At 53.6% G+C, this 21,412-nt stretch overlaps 1 protein-coding gene across 8 annotated transcripts in view; it reads right to left on the bottom strand.

Moving 5' to 3' along the window:
- PIK3CD (phosphatidylinositol-4,5-bisphosphate 3-kinase catalytic subunit delta) overlaps positions 1 to 21,412 on the bottom strand; it is a 97,815-nt gene that overhangs the window by 5,052 nt on the left and 71,351 nt on the right. For 6 of the 8 annotated variants that reach the window (XM_010364180.2, XM_030942446.1, XM_030942445.1 and 3 more), the window contains 19 exons: positions 14,133 to 14,305; positions 8,850 to 9,078; positions 8,541 to 8,770; positions 8,004 to 8,183; positions 7,514 to 7,663; positions 6,995 to 7,084; positions 5,707 to 5,928; positions 4,580 to 4,676; positions 4,355 to 4,485; positions 3,936 to 3,986; positions 3,689 to 3,856; positions 3,235 to 3,356; positions 2,896 to 3,039; positions 2,623 to 2,722; positions 2,331 to 2,509; positions 2,128 to 2,240; positions 1,879 to 1,957; positions 1,194 to 1,361; positions 77 to 200 (listed from right to left, as the gene is read on the bottom strand). In XM_010364180.2, coding sequence (XP_010362482.1) covers positions 77 to 200; positions 1,194 to 1,361; positions 1,879 to 1,957; positions 2,128 to 2,240; positions 2,331 to 2,509; positions 2,623 to 2,722; positions 2,896 to 3,039; positions 3,235 to 3,356; positions 3,689 to 3,856; positions 3,936 to 3,986; positions 4,355 to 4,485; positions 4,580 to 4,676; positions 5,707 to 5,928; positions 6,995 to 7,084; positions 7,514 to 7,663; positions 8,004 to 8,183; positions 8,541 to 8,770; positions 8,850 to 9,078; positions 14,133 to 14,273 — 2,718 coding nt within the window. In that variant the 5' untranslated portion in view covers positions 14,274 to 14,305. The remainder of the gene's footprint in view (positions 1 to 76; positions 201 to 1,193; positions 1,362 to 1,878; positions 1,958 to 2,127; positions 2,241 to 2,330; positions 2,510 to 2,622; positions 2,723 to 2,895; positions 3,040 to 3,234; positions 3,357 to 3,688; positions 3,857 to 3,935; positions 3,987 to 4,354; positions 4,486 to 4,579; positions 4,677 to 5,706; positions 5,929 to 6,994; positions 7,085 to 7,513; positions 7,664 to 8,003; positions 8,184 to 8,540; positions 8,771 to 8,849; positions 9,079 to 14,132; positions 14,306 to 21,412) is intronic. The other 2 variants (XM_030942451.1, XM_030942450.1) reach the window with 2 other exon arrangements.

Raw genomic sequence — 21,412 nt, forward strand, 5'->3', positions numbered from 1 at the left:
CAGAAGGGCCAGCAGGCTGGGGTCCCTGCAGCAGCTGCCGGGTCCCCGCAGCAGCTGCCAGCACCACCCCCTATACCTGCCCACTCTCTCGGATCATGATGTTGTCACTGTGCCGATCGCCGATGCCCAGCACGTATGTGGCCACACAGTAGCCAGCACAGGAGAGGGTGAACTCCTCAATGGCTCGATCCAGGGCCTCCCTGGGTGGGGAAGATTGAAAACCATGGTCACACCATTTTGCAGCTCCTCCTACCAAGAAGTGGGTTATTACTCCCTCTCCCCTTGAATCTGGCCCTGTGACTTGCTTTGACCAACAGAACATGGAGAACACAACACCGGACATCACTTGCAGATGCTACTCCAGAGCCAAGGCCTGAAGACACCTGCAGATCTTGAACCCCACACCCTCAATACAGAGCCATGGAGGGAACGTGAGGCTGCTAAATGAGGAGGCCACATGCAGAGAGGCATCACAGACAGCTGGCACCAAGGCCCCAGGAATGAGACGCGTTATCTCAGACCCTGCTGGCCCAGTTAAGGCACCAGATGAGAACAGCTGCACGAGTGATTATGCAGAACCAGCAGAAGGGCCACCTGGCTGAGCCCAGCCCTAAGCTGCAGATTTGTGAGCCAATCTTAAATGGCTTTTTTTTTTTTTTTTTTTTTTTTTTTGAGACGGAGTCTCTCTCTGTCGCCCAAACTGGAGTGCAGTGGCTGGATCTCAGCTCACTGCAAGCTCCGCCTCCCGGGTTCACGCCATTCTCCTGCCTCAGCCTCCCGAGTAGCTGGGACTATAGGCACCCGCCACCTTGCCCGGCTAGTTTTTTGTATTTTTTAGTAGAGACGGGGTTTCACCGGGTTAGCCAGGAGGGTCTCGATCTCCTGACCTTGTGATCTGCCCGTCTCAGCCTCCCAAAGTGCTGGGATTACAGGCTTGAGCCACTGTGCCCGGCCAAATGGCTGTTTTTTAAGGCCCTGCACTTTGGATGGTGTTGCATAGCAAGAGACTGATACTTGGGGAACAGAGACCTGCCTCACCCTAACCCAGACACAGGCTGGTCCTCAACTCAGCCAAATAGCCACAGAGATGGTCTGAGGCCCCTCTCTGCTCCTTTGCTCTGACAGGCTAGGCCTCCCACTCCACACCTCTTAGAAAGGAGGTGTGGAGTCTCCTTGCTGGGCCTGAAACCCACCCCGGGTTCTTGGACTTCAGCCAGTTGAGCAGGGCATCCTTGTTGAAGGCGGCTGTGGCTGCCATGTTGCTCTTGTTGAGTTGGATGTTGGCAATGGTGTCTGAGCGGAGTACCACCTCAATGAGGCCTGTGCGGTCCCCGGTGGGGAGGCAGCCGTAGGGGGTCATCCTAGGCAAGTGGGAAGAGGGACGGGCAAATGGCATGGTCAAGGGCTGTCCCTGAGGCCACCTGAGCCCCAGAAACTCATGGTGCCCCCAAAAGCCACAGAAGATGCTGTTGCCCACATTGCTAAAAAAGGAGGGGAGCGATGCTGGCTCCTTGGAGATGCCAGCACCAGCACCTGAGGTGCAGAAAGCACCATGGCTAAGCTCACGTGTGCTTGGAATCGAACCGGCCAGAGGCCTTGGGAGAAGATGCTACTGCTTCCCAAGATGCGCTAAGGGAGCCAGGGGTACCCAGGCAACTAAAGCAACAGAGCAGGGTACACGCGAAGCCCCAGGAGTGGCCTTCATGCATACTGCTGCCCACTGCCTCCTGTCCTAGAGTTAAACTGCTCCCAGCTCTTCCTGGGACAGCCCTTTCCCCAGCTAAGATGGTCATGCTGCCTTCGACAAGGACCCTTCCAGAGGCACAGACTCCCAGGCTAGGCACAGACACCAAGGGACAACGGGGTGGGGGCTCTCACCTCAGGTCCAGCCCCTCCTGCTTCCACAGGACGTCCATGAGCTGGATCATCTGCAGGGTCAGCATGTCCTGCCGGAGGTCTGTGCCACCAGCCAGTGGGAGGAGAAGTATGAGTTTCTGGTAGGTTCTCTGCTTCCAGCCACACCCAAGCTCCTAAGTCCCAGGATTCCGTCTTCTCCACCCCACTCTAGGAGCACCCCAGGACCCCCCAGGGCAGCACAGGTGGGGTGTGGGGAGGCCAGGCCCTCACCATCCCCGTTCTTAAAGATGATGCCCACGCTGCCACCGCTGCCTGCCTCCTCGTTGCTGTACATGATCCACAGGGGCTTCATCTTGGAGTCCATGAAGGTGCACTGCTCCACACTGCCAGGACAGAGAGCGAGCAGTCAGAGGGGGCTCCTTCGCCGGCCTCCCAGAGGTGGGAGGAGCCCTCATGGTGGGGCTTGGGCTCACCAGACTTCAGCCAGCAGGGTGCTGGGGTCGAGTGGGGACTGCAGGTGGGAGAGGGCCTCTAGGTAGGCCTCCTGCCGCATGCACAAGTGCATCAGCTCCTTCGTCTGGGGCTTGGGGGTCTTCTGAGAGCTCAGCTTGACGAAGTCGTTCAGTGCCTTCAGTTTGCTCAGTGCTTCCCCCTGGTGGGCAGATGGGAGAGTGGCAGTGGGCAGGTCCCAGCCTCCACCCGGCCCTGGGGATTCTCAGAGGCTCAGGGCCGCCCCCTGCCCATCCCCAGGGCCCTGAGCCTCACCTGCTTCATCAGCACCTTCATGTGGTGGGTGCTGCCCCTGCAGTAGGCCTCCAAGATGAGGCCGAAGCGCAGGGCCACTGACGGCACGTGCATCTCGGAGCTGGAAGGGGGAGGGAGGGCTGAGCCTCACCAGGCAGGACCACGCAGCCCTTCCCACCCAGCAGGACCTAGCGAGGCCAGGACATCCAGGCCTGCTGGAAACGTCCCCCATGGCCTTCCGGGGTGACTCAGGGGCTGGGATTCCCACAGAACGGCTGGGGCGAGTCCCGCTACCGGAGGTGCCAGAAAAGGAAGTGGCCGATCTTGCGGTTGGCCAGGGCCCGGTCCAGCAGGAATTTGGTCAGCTCGCAGTCCAGGTAGGACTCGTACTTTAGCACCTGCACCAGCTGCAGCAAGTACTGGAACAGCTCATCATCCCTGCAGGGAAGGAAGGCGCTGGGGCCTGGAGCTCCCTGACTCAGGACAGGAGGGAGCTCCCTCGGCAGCCAGAGGGAGGCCAGGCAGGAGGGAGCAAGCCCACGGGAAGGTTCAGGCCCCACCCAGAGCCCACGTCCTGGCAGCCAGGACACAGCTGCCCTCTGGAGAAGTGGGGAGTGCCCAGCTGGGACTCACGTCAGTTTCCGCAGCGACTTGATGGCGAAGGAGCCTACATGGCAATCAGGGAAGCTGAAGTCCAGCAGCTCCAGGGCGCTCAGGACAGGCAGTTCCGGCCAGGAGCACAGCAGGTAGAGCATCTGCGGGGAGCAGAGGCCAAGGTCAGGGTGGAGGTGGCCGGGGTCAGGGTGGAGGTGGTCGGGGTCAGGGTGAGGGTTGGCCGGGATCAGGGTGTGGGTTGGCCGGGGTCAGGGTGAGGGTTGGCCGGGGTCAGGGTGAGGGTTGGCCGGGGTCAGGGTGAGGGTTGGCCGGGGTCAGGGTGTGGGTTGGCCGGGGTCAGGGTGAGGGTTGGCCGGGGTCAGGGTGAGGGTTGGCCGGGGTCAGGGTGAGGGTTGGCCAGGGTCAGGGTGGTGGGTAGCCAGATGCTGTGGTCTGCCCCCAGCTCCACCCTCAGGTGCCCCTCCCCACCCACCTGGGCCACATCCTCGTGCTTGTTCCACTTGGTGACCAGCAGCAGCCGGGCTAGTGCCTCTGGGAAGTGCTCCTGGACTTCGTGCCGCAGCTTCCACACCAGGTCCTTCTCATGCTCATAGAGCTCCCCAGACCCCCGCCGCTCCAGGATTTCCCGCAGCTGCAGCTGCTGAGGGGTATGGGCAGGGGTGAGGGCTCTGGCTCCATGCCGGCTCCGTGCCCCCACCCCACACCCCCACCTCACTCACCTCCTCCTCGGTGACATGTACACACTCACTGTGCCGCCCCAGCTCCAAGATCTGCAACAAACAGTTGCACTCAGCGTCCCCCGGGGCCTGGACCAGCCCAGGCACGACCCCCAGGCAGGGGGTCACCACCCCGATCATCCTTGAGGGGGCGCTGTCCTGTGCATGGAGGCACATCCACAGCAGCTCTGGCCTCCACCCACGAGATGCCAAGAGCATCCCTCCCAGCAGCTGTGACAACCGAAAATGTCATCAGACTGCACAGCGTCCCTGCAGGCAAAATGGCCCCTGGGAAGACCCCAGATATGCCTGGTAGCCCAGCCCCAACATGGCCAGGGAGCACTCTCTGAAGAGCTCCAGGAGCAGGGCCAGGAGAACTCCTCGTCAGCCCCTCAGCCTCACGTGGCGGGGCCCCCACTGACCTTCTCCAGGGTGGGATAGTACACGGGGTGCGGGGCCACCTCAGGCAGGCAGATGAGCAGGGCGGCGGCGCTATCCGTGTTGGGGTTACTATGCACAGTGCCTGTGGGGTTCAGCAGCTCGCCCTTCTCATCTGAACACAGGGGCAGAGGAAGTTGTAGAGGGGAGACCAGCATCTCTGGGACCCTCACATTCCCAACGCCTCTCCCTCCCGGGCCTGGGCCGACCTGGGACGGAGGGCCACATGTAGAGACAGCGTTCCCCAGTCTTAAGCTGGTCCTTGTAGTCAAACAGCATGAGGTTGGCCCAGGCAATGGGGCAGTCCTGCAGGAGGACAGGGCAGGTGAGGAGGACAGGGCAGGTGAGGACAGCCACTCCGGGGCCTCCAGACCCAACTTTGCTGCCCTCCCCCCGGCACCCCACCCGAGAAGACCCAGAGCCCAGCTAAGGTCTCCCCACCAGACCCCTGGGAGGCCCTGCGTGGGGAAGGAGAGGAGGCGCTTTTTCCTCTTTCCTCTCAGGGCTCCAGAGGTGAAGCCAGCCGACATCTGCTGCCCTCTCCTGTTCCCACTCTCACCCCTACTCAGGCATTTTTTTTTTTTTTTGAGACGGAGTCTTGCTCTGTCGCCCAGGCTGGAGTGTAGTGGCGTGATCTCGGCTCACTGCAACGTCCGCCTCCTGGGTTCAAGCAATTCTCCTGCCTCAGCCTTCCAAGTAGCTGAGATTACAGGCATGCACCACCACGCCTGGCTAATTTTTTTTGCATTTTTAGTAGAGACGGGGTTTCACCATATTGGCCAGGCTGGTCTCAAACTCCTGACCTTGTGAGCCGCCCGCCTTGGCCTCCCAGAGTGCTGGGATTACAAGCATGAGACACCACGCCCAGCCCTCCTGGCTTTTTGAGAAATCCCCAAACAGAAGGCACAGCCCGGAGGCCAGCCCAACCCAGCTCAGCTCGGAGTGAATCAGCCCCAAGGGGAGCCACATCCTGGGACCATGACTCAGCACCCAGCCACTGCGCCTCCAGGCTAGCCACTAAGTCAGGCTTTTCTGCTCCAGGGATGACACTGTGCTTATCCTTCCATCCCAGGGCACTACCTGCAGGTTCCTGCAGGACCACAGCCCAGGCCAGATACTCTGAGGCAGCATGCACAGGAGCCCAGGAGCCCAGAGTGTCCCTCGAGCAGGGCTGGTGGCCAGACTGGGGTGGACGAGGAGGCTGGGGTCCACAGCAATCCCAGGACTCCCATCCCCAGGCTGTGTGCTTGCCGGGAGGAGAGTGGTGAGTGGCCCAGCAAGGGGCTGCGCTGGCTCTCCGGGGCCTGCACCCCTCCCCGCCGGCCCCGGGACCCACCGCCTTCTTGCACTTCTTCTTGGTGGAGCGAGCCTTCTTGGCTTTCTCGATCACGGCGTACAGTGCGAAGCAGAGACGGGCCATGCGGGGCAGGTCGCAGATGTTGATGTCGAACTCCAGCCGCTGCTTCCACACAGGTTCCGAGCACACACTCACCTCTGTGCTGGACACCGTCTTGCACAGCATCTCGTTGCCGTGGAAAAGCCCTGCCTGCACCACCAGCTGTAGAAGGTGCCAGGATGAGGGGTGAGGGGTGAGGAGGCCTAGCCCCTCTCCCCTCCCCTTAAGGAGGTGTCAATCTCCCCCTTGCATGTCCTCAGGTGGGTCTGAACTCTACTTCCCACACGAAGGAAGGTGGTGCAGCACAGGGAAGGCCTGAGGGGCACGTGTGGCCCTGGGGTGAGGGAGTATACCATGGGCTGGGCACGGGTGCCCTTGTGTCAGCTCCCCCAACTCTGGGGACCTCGGGACATGTCCATTCCCCACTCCAGGCTTCAGTTTCCCCATCAGGGATCCGGAACTCCAGGGACCCTTGCTCTAACATCCTAGGGCTCCCCGGACTTCTCAGATTCCTAGGAGCCCATGTGGGTGGGGAAGGACTTTTCCTGCCACCTGATGTCTGGCCCCCTCCAATTCCATCTGACAACACCACCCTGGAAGTCCCTCTGATCCAATCCCCCTCGATTCCTGCCAGAGGAACCCAGACCTGCCCTGTTTATACAATTTCCCCAGTGAAACACACTCCAGGCAGGAGAGCCAACCTGAGGACTCAGGTATCTGTCCTGCAAATAGGACAATAAAACCCATGCCTGCAGGCTGTTGTGATGGAGCGTGTGCAAGTGTGAAGACAACAGGGAGGGGGGCTCAGCCCCCAGGGGTTGAGGCAGGTGCAGCCCTCACAGGCTGCAGGCACCGTCCTGGTGCCTCCAGGGAGCGCCACAGCCCCCAGCCCAGCTGGACCCAGCCCCTCTTCCATGCCTGGCCCCTCTCCCAGCTCTGCAGTCCCGGATCCCTGGGCTGAACCTGGCCCCACAACCTCCACCAAAGCCAAATACCCAGAACGCTGCTTGGCCCACGTTTCTACGAATTGCCTCCAGGGCCGACTGGCCCGCCCCCCTTCCCACTTCCTGTTTTCAAGCCGCTCACAGCGCCCCAGGCAGGGATGCTGGGTAATGTGGTCAGGTGGCTTTCATGTGATCCCCCTCCTTCCTCTGCTGCCCCTCCAGGAAACAGCCACCTTGTTGGTGCAAAAAAACAGTGTCTCCCCCACCTATCCCAGGAGCCCCACCTTCATCCGCTCGTCGGCGTTCACTTTGCTGCCCTGGATGAGCTCGATGCAGAACGGCTGCTCCAGGGACCACAGGGACACAGAGGAGGGCTGGGGGCCGGGGAGGCAGGGCTGTTAACACGGCTCAAAGAACAGCTTGTCTCCCTGGCCGATGGTGAGGCCCGTGACCACTCGGGGGCGGGTGAGAGGGTCACAGGTTTGCGGCCAGGCTTGGGCCTGTCCACAATGCTATCCTTTACCAGAAAACCTGCCATGCGGGCTTCCCAGGGGGGGCCCAACACCCCTGAGCTCTGCAGAGGAGAAGGGCAGCCGGTGAGCCAGGCATGGGGCTGCCCCGCACCCACAGCGGTCCCACAGGCTCCCAGCCCAGGACGCTGGGCAGCTGTGTTGGCTTCCCCAGCTCAAAGCCCCAACCCTCCATACCAAGGGCCCCTGGACCCATGGCCAGTAGCACCTGGAGTTGAACGCCAGGCGGGAAGAAGGGGTGGCTCGGAGGGGAGGTGGAAGGCGCCATCTCACCTTCTTTGCAGGAATGGGAGGCGGTTTGGCACGTGGTTTCTGGACCTGAGGAGCAGGGTTGCTCTGCTCATCCCGCATGGCGAGGATGGAGGAGGAATGGACCATGGTCAGGTGAGGGGTCAGCCCACTGTGCAGGCAGCTGCAGATGTACTGAGACGGGGCGCAGGGTGAGCGGCCGGTGGGGCGGCCCCAACCACTCCCTGGACACCAGGATTCCCAGGATCCCCCAAGCTGCCCACTGCCTGTCTCAGGCCTTGGGGGAGGGGAGGACTTCCTGCTGGTCTTTCCTGTCCCACCTCCACCTCCCGAAGACAGAGCCCATCCTTGTGCTCTCAGAGAGGGCCAGCCCTACCAGGGGATGCTCTGGTGGTGACCTAAAGGCCTGGCTCAGCAGGCTCAAGATGCGCCCAAATGTCAGCTCCCCAACTCCCACCCAGGACCCGTCCAGGGCGGCGGGAGCCCTGAGTGCAGCAGGCCTCAGCGGCCTCACCTGGAACTGGCAGAGCGGGTAGCTGCCATACAGGTACTCATGCCTGCCGTTCACCTGCAGCGTGTAGTCTTCCGGCTGCTCCACCAGCGGCTGCCGGAACACTGTGGCCTTCTTCCGCAGGGCACAGGCCATCAGCGCCAGCGGCACGTCCTTGGTGGACACCTGGAAGGTGAAGCTCTCCTGTGGGGAGGAGGGAGGTGAGTCCTCTGCCCTTGAGGCACCCCGGGGTTCTGGGGCACAGGGCAGGGTTGCCTATTTGCCCCCAAGGACAGGGTCTGGGGAGTTCACGGACGACACTGGGAAATATTTGTTCAAAGAATGAACTGATGCCCAAAGCCCCGCACCACTTGGTCATCCTGCCACGTCGAGCTTGCCTGGGGGGACGTTCAGCTGAGCCCTACACATGCACAGACACCTGGCAAACACCATCTGATGCCACTGGGGGAGGGGGGCCTGCGGATGACTGAGGAGTTTCACGGAGGAAATGCTCCCCATGGACAGAGCAGCCTGGATGCCGCAGGCTACGAACGGGCTCACCTCGCTGCCCTCAAACTTGACGTTGACTAGGAGGGCCCGGTTTGGGAGCCGCAGGGTGCCAGGCCCCCAGGTTCGAGCCGAGGGCTCCAGCTGCAGGGGGAAGCTGTACTGCAACCAGGCCTCCCAGCTCAGCTGCCGCCGGCGGGCAGCCGCCTCCTCGCAGAACTGGCACATCTTGGCACGAAAGTCGTTCACTTCTGGGTCACACAAGGAGTCAAACTCGTGGAGGCCTGCGGGGCGGGGAGGGCTGGGTCAGCGGGCAGGGCAGGCAGGGCCAGCCCGGCCACACGGCCCACCCGGCAGGGCTACCTTTGCCGATGAGGAGGCTGATCTGCGAGTTGATGAGCTTCTTCACGCGGTCACCCTCGCGGGCCACCAGGCGCAGGACGGGCAGGAAGGGCTGCACGTCGCACAGACGCCGTTGCTCATCCTCCAGCTCCTGCTGCTCCGCCGTCTGGTTGATGCAGGTGAACACATAGGCCTCGGGGCCACTGAGCATGTGGAAGAGTGGCTCATACTGGGCGCGGTGCCATAGCAGCTGGGGGGACAGTCACCGGTAAGCCCCTCCACCCAAGGCAGCCACTGGGAGGTGGGAGGCTGAGGGCAGATGGAGAGCTGGCCTCCAGCCTGGGGGGTCCAAACCTCCCAGAGGGCAGAGGCAGACCCCAAGATCTGCGCTCTGTGCAGCCCCCCGGGTGCTGACCATGGGTGGACAGGCTTCTCCACTGCTGCCCTTCTGTGGGGGCAGCTGGGAGGTGCTGAGATCTGGGGCTGGCACCACGTCCTACAGGCTCCCCTCCCAGAGCGCAGGACTACCCTAGGTCACTCCAGAGATGGGTGACCATGACCTTCATGCAGCCCAGCTAACTGTCCTGGGGTTCTTCACCTATTTATTTTATTTTTGAGATGGAGTCCCACTCTGTCACCCAGGTTGGAGTGCAGTGGCACAATCTTGGCTCACTGCAACCTCCGCTTCCCAGGTTCAAGTGATTCTTTTGCCTCAGTCTCCCGAATAGCTGGGATTATAGGCAGGCACCACCATGCCTGGCTAAATTTTTTGTGTTTCTTTTTAGTAGAAATGGGGTTTCACTATGTTGGCCAGGCTGGTCTCAAACTCCTGACATCAGGTGATCCACCCACCTCGGCCTCCCAAAGTGCTGGGATTACGGGTATGAGCCACCGCGCCTGACAACGCTGATTTTTAAATGTTGGTAACGAGCTCAAAAATATTTAACACAGCGAGGGGGCCCAAAGAGAATTCTCCATGGAGTGTATGCCTTGGGGTGACGGGCCTCCAGCTGTCCCAAGCAACAAACAGTTGAAAGGTTTTCACTGAGTCACAAAGAAGATGGGAAAGGAGGAAAGTTCCCAGTGTTGCTACCAAGGGCAACGGCTAACTATGGTCTGTCAAGCAGTGAGATGGTGCCAAGCTGTGACAGTCTAGGGACTGTGTAGCAGCTCTATGTGCTGGCCTGGAGGGGTCCAAGGTATGTCATTAAGTGAGGGGAAAACCCCAAGATCTAGAGCAGCAGGTGTGAGTCAAGCCCATTTCCATTAAAACACAAAACAGGCCGGGCGCGGTGGCTCACACCTGTAATCCTAGCACTTTGGGAGGCCAAGACGGGCGGATCACAAAGTCAGGAGATCGAGACCATCCTGGCTAACACGGTGAAACCCCGTCTCTACTAAAAAATACAAAAAAAACTAGCTGGGCGAGGTGGCGGGCGCCTGTAGTCCCAGCTACTTGGGAGGCTGAGGCAGGAGAATGGCGTAAACCCGGGAGGCGGAGCTTGCAGTGAGCCGAGATCCGGCCACTGCACTCTAGCCTGGGCGACAGAGCGAGACTCCATCTCAAAAAAAAAAAACAAAAACAAAACACAAAAACCCTAATAAACATACTGATTAACATAGGCCAGGGGTTAGTAAACCACCGTTTTCCTGGTCAAATCCACCTGCCACTTGGTTAACCCCACAAAGCCACGCCCCTTCATTTACATATCACGCAGGGCTGCTCCTGTCCTATAGTGGCAAGACTGAATCATCATAACAGATAACAGAGCCAGCCAGCAACCGCTAAAATATTTACTATCTGGCCCCTGGGATAAATACAAATATGAAGAATCGGGACCAAATCGAGATGTGTATGCTATGCCTCTGCACTGTTTGCATTATAATAACCCACATGCACAGCTCTGTAAGTGGAAAAATAAGACTGATTTAAAATGACATCTAGGTCAGGTGCGGTGGCTCACTCCTGTAATCCCAGTACTTTGGGAGGCTGAGGTGGGAGGATCACTTGAGCACAGGAGATCATGGCCAGCCTGGGCAACATAGTAAGACTCCGGCCGGGCGCGGTGGCTCAAGCCTGTAATCCCAGCACTTTGGGAGGCCGAGACGGGCAGATCACGAGGTCAGGAGATCGAGACCATCCTGGCTAACACTGTGAAACCCCGTCTCTACTAAAAAATACAAAAAACTAGCCGGGTGAGGTGGCGGACGCCTGTAGTCCCAGCTACTCAGGAGGCTGAGGCAGGAGAATGGCGTGAACCCGGGAGGCGGAGCTTGCAGTGAGCTGAGATCTGGCCACTGCACTCCAGCCCCGGCGACAGAGTGAGACTCCGTCTCAAAAACAAAACAAAACAAAACAAACAAACAAAAAAAAACATAGTAAGACTCCATCTATACAAAAAATAAAAAAATTAGCTGGTTATGCTGGCATGCACCTGTAGTCCCAGCTACTCAGGAGGCTGAGGTGGGGGAATCATTTGAGTCCAGGAGGCTGAGGCTGCCGTGAGATGTGATCATGCCACTGCACTGCAGCCTGGATGACAGAGCAAGACCCTATCTCAAAAAAAAAAAAAAAAAGTATAAAAATAAAAAACTAAAATGATATCTGTAGCTTGGGCAACATGGCAAGGTCTTACCGCTACAAAAATAAATAAATAAATAAAATTAGCCAGGCGTGGTGGTGTATGCCTGTAGTCCCAGCTACTCAGTAGGCTAAGATGGGAAGATCGCTTGAGCCCAGGAGGTCAAGGCTGCAGAGGAGCTAGGATTATGCCACTGCATTCCAGCCTGGGCAACAAAGTGAGATCCTTCTCAAGCAAAATAAAATACAATGGTATCTATATAAAGTTAATAACATGAATAAGATGTTATATCGTTAACTCAGAAAAAAAAGATATGAAAGGTCATAATCAGAATTATCACAAAAAACAACACTGTACATAGAGGAGAAAACAGGCAATAGCCAAAGTATTCACTGTGGCTGTCTCATATGGCTGGATCAGAGGTAATTTTTTTCCTTTTTCCACTTTTTCTTCTTTTCCTACATTTTATTTTTTATTTGTGTTCGTTTTTGTTTATTTATTTTTGTATTTTACAGACGGGGTAAACTCTGTCACTCAGGCTGGAGTGCAGTGGCGGATCACGGCTCACTGCAGCCTCAAACTCCCAGGCTCAAGTGATCCTCCTGCCTCTCAGCCTCCTGAGTAGCTAGGATTACAGGCACATGTCACCACACAGGCTAATTCTTTTTTTGAGACATTGTTTTGCTCTTGTTGCCCAGGCTGGAATGCAATGGCCCGATCTCGGTTCACTGCAACCTCCACCTCCCAGGTTCAAGCAATTCTCCTGCCTCAGCCTCCTGAGTAGCTGGGATTACAGGCATCCACCACCATGCCTGGCTAATTTTTTGTATTTTTAGTAGAGATGAGGATTCACCATGTTGGCCAGGATGGTCTCAAACTCCTGACCTCAGGTGACCTACCCACCTCCACCTCCCAAAGTGCTGATAAGAGATGTGAGCCACCATGCTTGGCCCTGGCTAATTTTTTTATTTTTTATTTTCTGTAGAGGCAGGGTTTTGTCATGTTGCCCAGGCTGGTCTTGAACTCCTGGGCTCAAGCAATTCTCCTGCTTTAGCCTCCGAAAGTTCTGGGATTATAGGCACGAGCCACCATGCCCAGCCTTTTCCTAAATTGTAATGTCCATATTATTCTTCCAATAGAAGGAAAAAGAAACTTAATTTTTAAAGACATCTCCCAGAAAGAGAAGAAGAAAAAACTCAAAGATGATCCATTACTTCTTTTGTTTGTTTTCCCTGCTCCCAATTATAGCTTTTAAAATTCTGGGATAAGGGCCAGGTGCAATGGCTCATGGCTGTAATCCCAGCACTTTGGGAGGCCGAGGCAGGCAGATCACTTGAGGTCAGGAGTTTGAGACGAGCCTGGCCAACATAGCGAAATCCCGTTTCTACTAAAAATACAAAAATCAGCTGGGCACGGTGGCACGTGCCTGTAGTCCCAGCTACTTGGGAGGCTGAAGCAGGAAAATCGCTTGAACCCGGGAGGCAGAGGTTGGTTGCAGTGAGCCAAGATCGCACCACTGCACTCCAGCCTGGGCAACAGAGTGAAACCCTGTCTCAAAAAATAAAAATAAAATAAAATTCTGGGATAAGGTCCTGCCCTCCCACAGCCTAATGCATAATCCCTTAAGTCCCATGCTTAGTAAGGGGCACAAGCCCTTTTGGTCACAAGACAATATCCACCAAATATCATCCACGTATTTTATCCTTTGACTCAGTAGTCCATCCTGAAGAGTATTCAACAAACCAAAATCTCTTTCCAAAGATGTTGTTTACAATTAGCCTATAGTCCCAGCTACTCGGGAGGCTGAGGCAGGAGAATGGCGTGAACCCAGGAGGCAGAGCTTGCAGTGAGCCGAGATCGCGCCACTGCACTCCAGCCTGGGCGACAGAGCAAGACTCCATCTTAAAAAAAAAAAAAAAAAAAAAAAAAAAAGATGTTGTTTACTATGGCAACAGCTTTAAAGACAAAAGACCTGTAAACCACTTAGGCAGCCTTAGGATGGAGTGTGGTTTCAAATATGATGGCACATTCTAGCCTGGGCAACATGGTGAAACCCCATCTCTACAAAAAATACAAAAAAAAAAAAATTAGCTGGGTGTGATGGCACGTGCCTGTGGTCCCAGCTACTCAGGAGGCTGGGGCACAAGAATTGCTTGAGCCTGGGAGGCGGAGGTTGCAGTCAGCTGAGATCATGCCACTGCACTCCAGCCTGGGTGACAGAGCGAGACCATCTCAAAAACAAAAAACACCATTATTGGCCGGGCGCGGTGGCTCACGCCTGTAATCTCAGCACTTTGGGAGGCCCAGGCGGGAGGATCACCTGAGGTCGGGAGTTTGAGACCAGCCTGACCAACATGGAGAAACCCCATTTCTACTAAAAACACAAAATTATCCGGGCATGATGGCGCATGCCTGTAATCCCAGCTACTCAGGAGGCTGAGGTGGAGGAATCGCTTGAACCCGGGAGTTGGAGGTTGTGGTGAGCCGAGATTGCGCCATCGCACACCAACTTGGGCAATAAGAGCGAAACTCCATCTCAAAAAAAACACACACATACAAAAACCCCATTATTTATCTCTTAAAATTCTCATCTGAGGATCCCAAGTCTGAAAAGCAATGCATCTGTCCATCTGTCTGTCCGTCTGTCTGTCTGTCTCTCTCTCTCTCTCTCTCTCTCTCTCTCTCTGAGCACCAAGGTCTGAGGACCGGATGGAGGCTGTACCTGCTTGATGGTGCTGAGGTTGGCATTGCGGGACACAGGGAAGTTCAGGTAGACCCCTGTGGGCAGCAGGAAGTCAACCACGACGCTCTGATTCTCCTCCTTGGTCCAGAATTCCATGGGGCAGTCCACCCCAGGGGGCATCCTGCGCTGTTACTTCCCAGATGCCAGTGGTCCTAAAAATGAAGCAATGGCAAAATGAGCTACCTCAGCTGGGCTGGGTGAGGCCTTTGGAAGGGACTCCCTGGAAAACAGTGGGGTCCTTGGACGGCAGGAAGCTCAGCAGTGAGTTCCCGACCTGCGGGCACAAAAAGCTCGCCTCCCTCAGGGCTTCGTCCTGCCCAGGGTGGCTTGTGGCTCCTACCACTCTGAGCCACGGCCTCAGCTGCCTCTTCTCCCAGGCAGACACTGCATGTCCTCCCCACAGCAGCACTCACAGCAAACCATCTTTCCTCAGGAACACACATCCACGAAACCCAGTCATGGCCACCAGCTGGCACAGAAGGGAGACGGCAGGACAGCTGGTCAGGGATCCTGAGACCTGAGAGGCCGAAGGCTGCAGTTCTTAGAAATACATTTTTATTGACTGATTGATTGACTGATTGAGCCAGAGTCTTGCTCTGTCACCCAGGCTGTAGTGCAGTGGCACTACCTGGGCTCACTGCAATCTCTGCCTCCTGGTTCCAGAGATTCTCCTGCCTCAGCCTCCTAAGTAGCTGGAATTACAGGCATGTGTTTCCACATCTGGCTAATTTTTATACTTTCGTAGAGACAAGGTTTCACCATGTTGGCCAGACTGGTCTTGAACTCCTGACTTCAAGTGATCCGCCCACCTCAGCCGCCCAAAGTTCTGGGATCACAGGCATGAGCCACCATACCCAGCTGTGAAATAATTTTTTGAAGCAGGATCTCAATTTGTTGCACCAACTGGAGTACAGTGGTGCCATCATAGCTCACTGTAACAGAAATTCCTAGGTTCAAGAGATGTTCCCATCTCACCCTCCCAAGTAGCTGGGCCTACTGGTGCGTACCACTAAACCTGGCTAATTTTTAACTGTTTTGTGGAGACAGTCTCACTATATTGCCCAGGCTGGTCTTGAACTCCTAGGTTCAAGGGATCTTCTCACTCTGGCCTCCCAAACTACTGGGATTACAGGCATGAGCCACCACACCCAGCCTCTTTGACACTTTCTGACCAGAAACCAAAAGGCTTAAAAATGGCTTTGGTCATCTAATAATTGGTTAAAATATTCCAATCAGGCTGGGCGCAGTGGCTCATGCCTGTAATCCCAGCACTTTGGGAGGCCCAGGCAGGCAGATCACCTAAGGTCATGAGTTCAAGACCAGCCTGACCAATATGATGAAACCCTGTCTCTACTAAAAATAAAAAATTAGCCAGGCATGGTGGTGCATGCCTATAATCCTAGCTACGCAGGAGGCTGACACAGGAGAATCGCTTGAACCTAGGAGTTGGAGGTTGCAGTGAGCTGAGATCGTACCACTGCACTCCAGCCTAGGCAACAAGAGCAAAACTCCGTCTCAAAAAAAAAAAAAAAAAAATTTCATACCAAACCCTCCAGTCATACCCACCCTCAGTAACAAAATGTTACAAACACAAAGGACCTGGTGAACCCCCTCTTCCAGGTCCCCTTCTCCCTTCCCCACCTCTAGCCTACTCCACTGCAGGTTAGCAGTACCTGGAGTCTGATTATCATTTCCATACATGTTTTTTGTTTTGTTTTGTTGAAACAGAGTCTTGCTCTGTAGCCCAGACTGGAGTACAGTGGCGCAATCTCAGCTCTTGGGTTCAAGCGATTCTCCTGCCTCAGCCTCCCAAGTAGCTAGGATTACAGGCACCTGCCACTACGTTCAACTAATTTTTTTTGGTTTTTTTTTGAGACGGAGTCTCACTCTGTTGCCCAGGCTGGAGTGCAGTGGCGCGATCTCGGCTCACTGCAAGCTCTGCCTCCCAGGTTCACACCATCCTCCTGCCTCAGCCTCCGAGTAGCTGGGACTACAGGTGCGCACCACCACGCCTGGCTAATGTTTTGTATTTTTAGTAGAGACAGGGTTTCACCGTGTTAGCCAGGATGGTCTCAATCTCCTGACCTCGTGATCCAGGCGTGAGCCACCACGCCTGGCCCTAATTTTTGTATTTTTAGTAGACAGGGTTTCACCATGTTGGCCAGGATGGTCTCAAACTCCTGACCTCAAGTGATCCACCTGTCTTGGGCTCCCAAAGTGCTGGGATGACAGGCATGAGCCACTGGGCCCGGCCTCCATGCATGTTTTTATATTTTTATTATACCAACACGTATCCACATCCAATTCCCAGTACTACTGTGTGCTTTAACTCTGCGTACAGTCAGGCATGGTGGCTTACACCTGCAGTTCCAGCACTTTGGGAGGCTGACACGGGTAGATGACTTGAGGCCAGGAGTTCGAGACCAGCCTGGCCTACATGGCAAAATCCTGTCTCTACTAAAAATACAAAAATTAGCTGGGTGCGGTGGTCCATGCCTGTAATCCCAGCTACTCGGGAGGCTGAGGCATGACAATCGCTTGAACCCACCCAGGAGGCAGAGGTTGCAGTGAGCAGAGATTGTGCCACTGCACTCAGCTTGGACGACAGAGTGAGACTCTGTCTCAAACAAACAAACAAACAAACAGAAAGTCTGCATGTATACACAGAGTCTTCTGCAACCTGCTTTGGTCACTAACTGTGCTGTTTTTTTTTTTTTTTTTTTTGAGATGGAGTCTTGCTCTGTTGCCCAGGCTGGAGTGCAGTGGAGGGATCTCGGCTCACTGCAAGCTCTGCCTCCCAGGTTCACACCATTCTCCTGCCTCAGCCTCCCGAGTAGCTGGGACTACAGGTGCCCGCCACCACACCGGCTAATTTTTGTATTTTTTAGTAGAGACAGGGGTTGCATGGTGTTAGCCAGGATGGTCTTAATATCCTGACCTTGTGATCCGCCCACCTCGGCCTCCCAAAGTGCTGGGATTATAGGCGTGAGCCACTACACCCGGCCCTTTTTTTTTTTTTTTTTTTTGAGATGGAGTCTCGCTCTGTCACCCAGACTGGAGTGCAGTGGCACAGTCTCAGCTCACTGCAAGCTCTGCCTCCTGGGTTCACACTATTCTCCTGCCTCAGTCTCTCGAATAGCTGGGACTACAGGCACCCGCCACCACATTGGCTAATTTTTTGGTATTTTTAGTAGAGATGAGGTTTCACTGTGTTAACCAGGATGGTCTCGATCTCCTGACCTCATGATCCGCCTGCCTTGGCCTCCCAAAGTTCTGGGATTACAGGCGTGAGCCACCACACCCGGCCCTCACTGTGCTGTTCTTTAGATTTACCCAGGCAGACAAACATGGCTTTAGTTCATTTGTTTTATCTCTTGCACAATATTTCACTGTGTAAAGAAGCCACAATTAGAAGAGATCATGTCCTTTGCAAGAACATGGATGGAGCTGGAGGCCATTATCCTCAGCCAACTAATGTAGTAACAGAAAACCAAACACCATATGGTCTCACCTATAAGTGGGAGCTAAATGATGAGAACGCATGGACACACAGAGGGGAACAGCACACACTGGGGCCTGAGGGTGGAGGGTGGGAGTCGGGAGAGGATCACAAAGAATAACTCATGGGTACTAGGCTTAACACCTGGGTGACGACATCATCTGTATGACAAATCCCCATGCCACAAGTTTACCTATATAACAAACCTGCAAGGTACCCCTGAACTTAAAATAAAAGTTACATGAAGAAAAAGGAAAAATGTAACACTCAAGAAAAAAAAAAAAAAGAAACCACAGTTTATTTACCCTCTCTCTTGTTGAAGACTGAAGGCTGGTTTCTACTTCTCTTGGTTACTTTTAACGATGCTACAATGTATGTTCTTGAATACATCGCCCTGTGCTCATCTGAGAGTGCTTAGTGTTGGGGGCTCAAGAAAAAGACAAGGGGAACCACACATGTCATGTCCAGCTTACCAGAAGCCATTTTAAAAAGAGTGAAAAGGCTGGGCTTAAGGTGGCTCATGCCTGTCATCCCAGTGCTTTGGGAGGCCAAGGTAGGAGGATCACTTGAGGCCAAGAGTTAGAGACTAGCCTGGGCAACATAGTGAGAGCCCATCTCTCTAAAAAAAAAAATTAAAAATTAGCCAAGCATGGTGGAGCGTGCCTGTATCCCCAGCTACTTGGAAGCTGAGGTAGAAGGCTCACTTGAGCCTGGGAGTTTGAGATGCTATGATGGCTCATTGCATGCCAGCTTGGCAACACAGCAAGATCATGTCTCAAAAAAAAAGAAAAAAAAAAGAAAAGAAATTAAAAAAAAAAACCCAAAAAGAGTGAAAAGGCACAGATAAAATGAAGCTCCATTATGTATTTTATTTAACCCAATATATCCAAAAGGTAGTCATTTTAACACATAATCAATAGAGAAAATTACTAATGAGATATTTTGACATTTATTTTGGTATCGGGTCTTTGAAATCTGGTGTGCGTTTTAAATTTGGAGTATAGTGCAATTTCATTTCTAGACTATCTATCATCAGATATACTTGATCTCATTGTAGATTTTATACAATCTACAGGTGAAAAGTAGATTCACAGACCCAGGTTGTTTTCTTTCTTTTTTTTTTTTTCTTTTCTGTTGAGACAGGGTCTCACTCTGTTGCCCATGCTGGAGTACAGTGGCCCAATCATAGCTCACTGAACACTCCAACTCCTGGACTCCAGCGATCCTCCAGCCTCAGCCTCCTGAGTAGGTGGGACTACAAGCTTGTGCCACCATGCCCTGCTAATTTTTTTTTTTTTTTTGATACAGGTTCTTGCTATGTTGCCCAGGTTGGTCTCAAACTCCTGGGCTCAAGTGATCCTCCCACCTCGGCCTCTCTAAGTGCTGGCATTACAGGTGTGAGCTCCTAGCCAGACCCAGTTTGTTCTAAACACACTTAAGGCTGGGCGCAGTGGTTCGTTCCTGTAATCCCAGCACTTTGGGAGGCCAAAGCAGGTGGATTGCTTGAGTTTGAGACCAGCCTGAGCAACATGGCAAAACTCTGTCTCTACCCCCCAAAAAAAAAAAAAAAAAAAAAAAAAAAAAAAAAAATCCAATAAATGAATCATACAGCAATTTTAAATTAAATTAAATGTTTTAAAATTCCATTCCTCACACTATCCACATTTCAAGTCTCAAGAGTCACATGTGGCATCACCTATGATAGGTATAACCACATCATTAACTTTACTAAATATCACCACATTGTCCCTAAGGCGGTGGTGCCTGTCAGCAATCCCAGAACCATGGTATGGTGATCAGTCTCTAGATCTTCGTCAACACTTGGTATTGTCAAATGTACTCATTTTTGCCAATCTGATGTGAATGAAATTATCTCTTGTTTTAATTTGCATTTCCCTGATTTTCCATAAAACCTTTATTTTCTGCAAATAGCCTACTTAATATAACCTTGGCCCATTTTCCTGTGGGGTTACTTATTTTTCTTAATGGTTTGTAGGATTTCTTTATATATTCTAGATTCCATTCCTCTGTTGATGGAATGAGTGGAAAATATGTTCTGAGTCACCTTTTTGCTTTGCTTATGGTGTATTTTTAGTGAGTAGAAGGTTTTTTGTTGTTGTTTTGTTTTGTTTTGTTTTAGGAGACAGAGTCTCACTCTGTCATCCAGGCTGGAGTGCAGTGGCGCAATCACAGCTCACTGCAGCCCCAACCTCCCGGGCTCAGGTGGTCCTCCCAACCTCAGGCTCCCAAGTAGCTGGGACTACAGGCATGTGCCACTACATCCTTTTTTTTTTTTTTTTTTTTTTGTATTTTTAACAGAGACTTTTAAAAAATATATGTTTTTAGTAGGGACTAGTCCCAAACTCAAGTGATCCACTGGCCTCATCTCCCAAAGTGCTGGCATTACAAGCATGAGCCATCACGCCCAGCCTGGTGAGTAGAAGTTTTTAATGTTGATGTAGTCAAATTATCAATCTTTGCCTTTATGATTTATGATTTTTATTCTTTAAGAAAAGACTTCTCTACTTAAAGATCACATTCTCTTGGATTTAAAAGACTTGTAAAAATAGTTGAAAAGAAATATTTGGTTTAAGGCAGGTGTTCTTTGGGTGGCAGCACTGGCTGGGCCCAGGCCTCACCGTCAGCTGGACCCCAGCTGCCCTGAGGAGCGAGAGCTCCACATCTCTAGGCGCTGCCACTGCTGATTGCCACTTCCTCTGATTGCAAAACCACATCCTACTTTGGGTTCCTCTTGCTGAGAATGGCCAGACCAAAGTCTTCCTTTTGTTTCAAAACTTGGGGGGTCGGCTAGGCATGGTGGCTCACGCCTGTAATCCCAGCACTTTGGGAGGCTGAGGCAGGTGGATCACTTTCAGTTCAGGCGTTGGTGACCAGCCTGCGAAACATGGCAAAACCCCGTCTCTAAACAAAATATAAAAATTAGCCGGGCATGGTGGCTCACACCTGTAGTCCCAGCTACTAGGGAGGCTGAGGCTGGAGGATTGCTTGAGCCAGGGAAGTGGAGGTTGCAGTTAGCTGAGATCGTGCCACTGCACTCCAGCCTGGGCAACAGAGTGAGCCCCTGTCTCAAAAACAAAACAAAACAAAAAAACGACTTGGGAGAGAGTCAGGAATCCTGGAGAATCCACTTACGATATGAAATGGGCTTTGACCATGCTTGGAAAGTCAGGGGCAGCTTTGACCACTCAGTCTGGTGAGGCCCAAGATGAACACATGAGGCATGAGCTCCCAGGGACTCCAACCCACAGCCTGGGTTCCAGGAAAACACACCCCTCACTCTCCTGCCCCTTAGCACTCTGGAAATGAAGTCTTCAACTACACCTTACCTAAATGGGATACAGGGAAATACGTTCACAGAAAACCTCATTCCTAATAGAGAAAGTCTCAGACTGTTCTGCACAGGACATCAAATGCCAGGTCCTGTCACCACTAGACAGGACAGGAGAAAGTGGAAGTGCCTTCCCTCTCTCTGAGCCAAGAACCTCTCTCTAGCCCAGTGGCCAACCAGCCCTAACTCTTCCCTGAATGAAGCCCAGAGCCACAGCTCTCCAGTATATATGGGACAGAGATGACAGTGAGTACAGGGACTTCGGAAATGTCCCAAGAATGCAAACCAGAACCACCACTTTGGAAAACCATTTGGCAGTATCTACTAAAGTTGAACATGCCTATGCCCTAGGACTCAGCAATTCCGCTCCTAAGTATACACTCCAGAGAAATTCAAATACATGTATATTTA

Source organism: Rhinopithecus roxellana, chromosome 12 (genome assembly GCF_007565055.1).
Source record: "Rhinopithecus roxellana isolate Shanxi Qingling chromosome 12, ASM756505v1, whole genome shotgun sequence".
NCBI lineage: Eukaryota > Metazoa > Chordata > Mammalia > Primates > Cercopithecidae > Rhinopithecus > Rhinopithecus roxellana.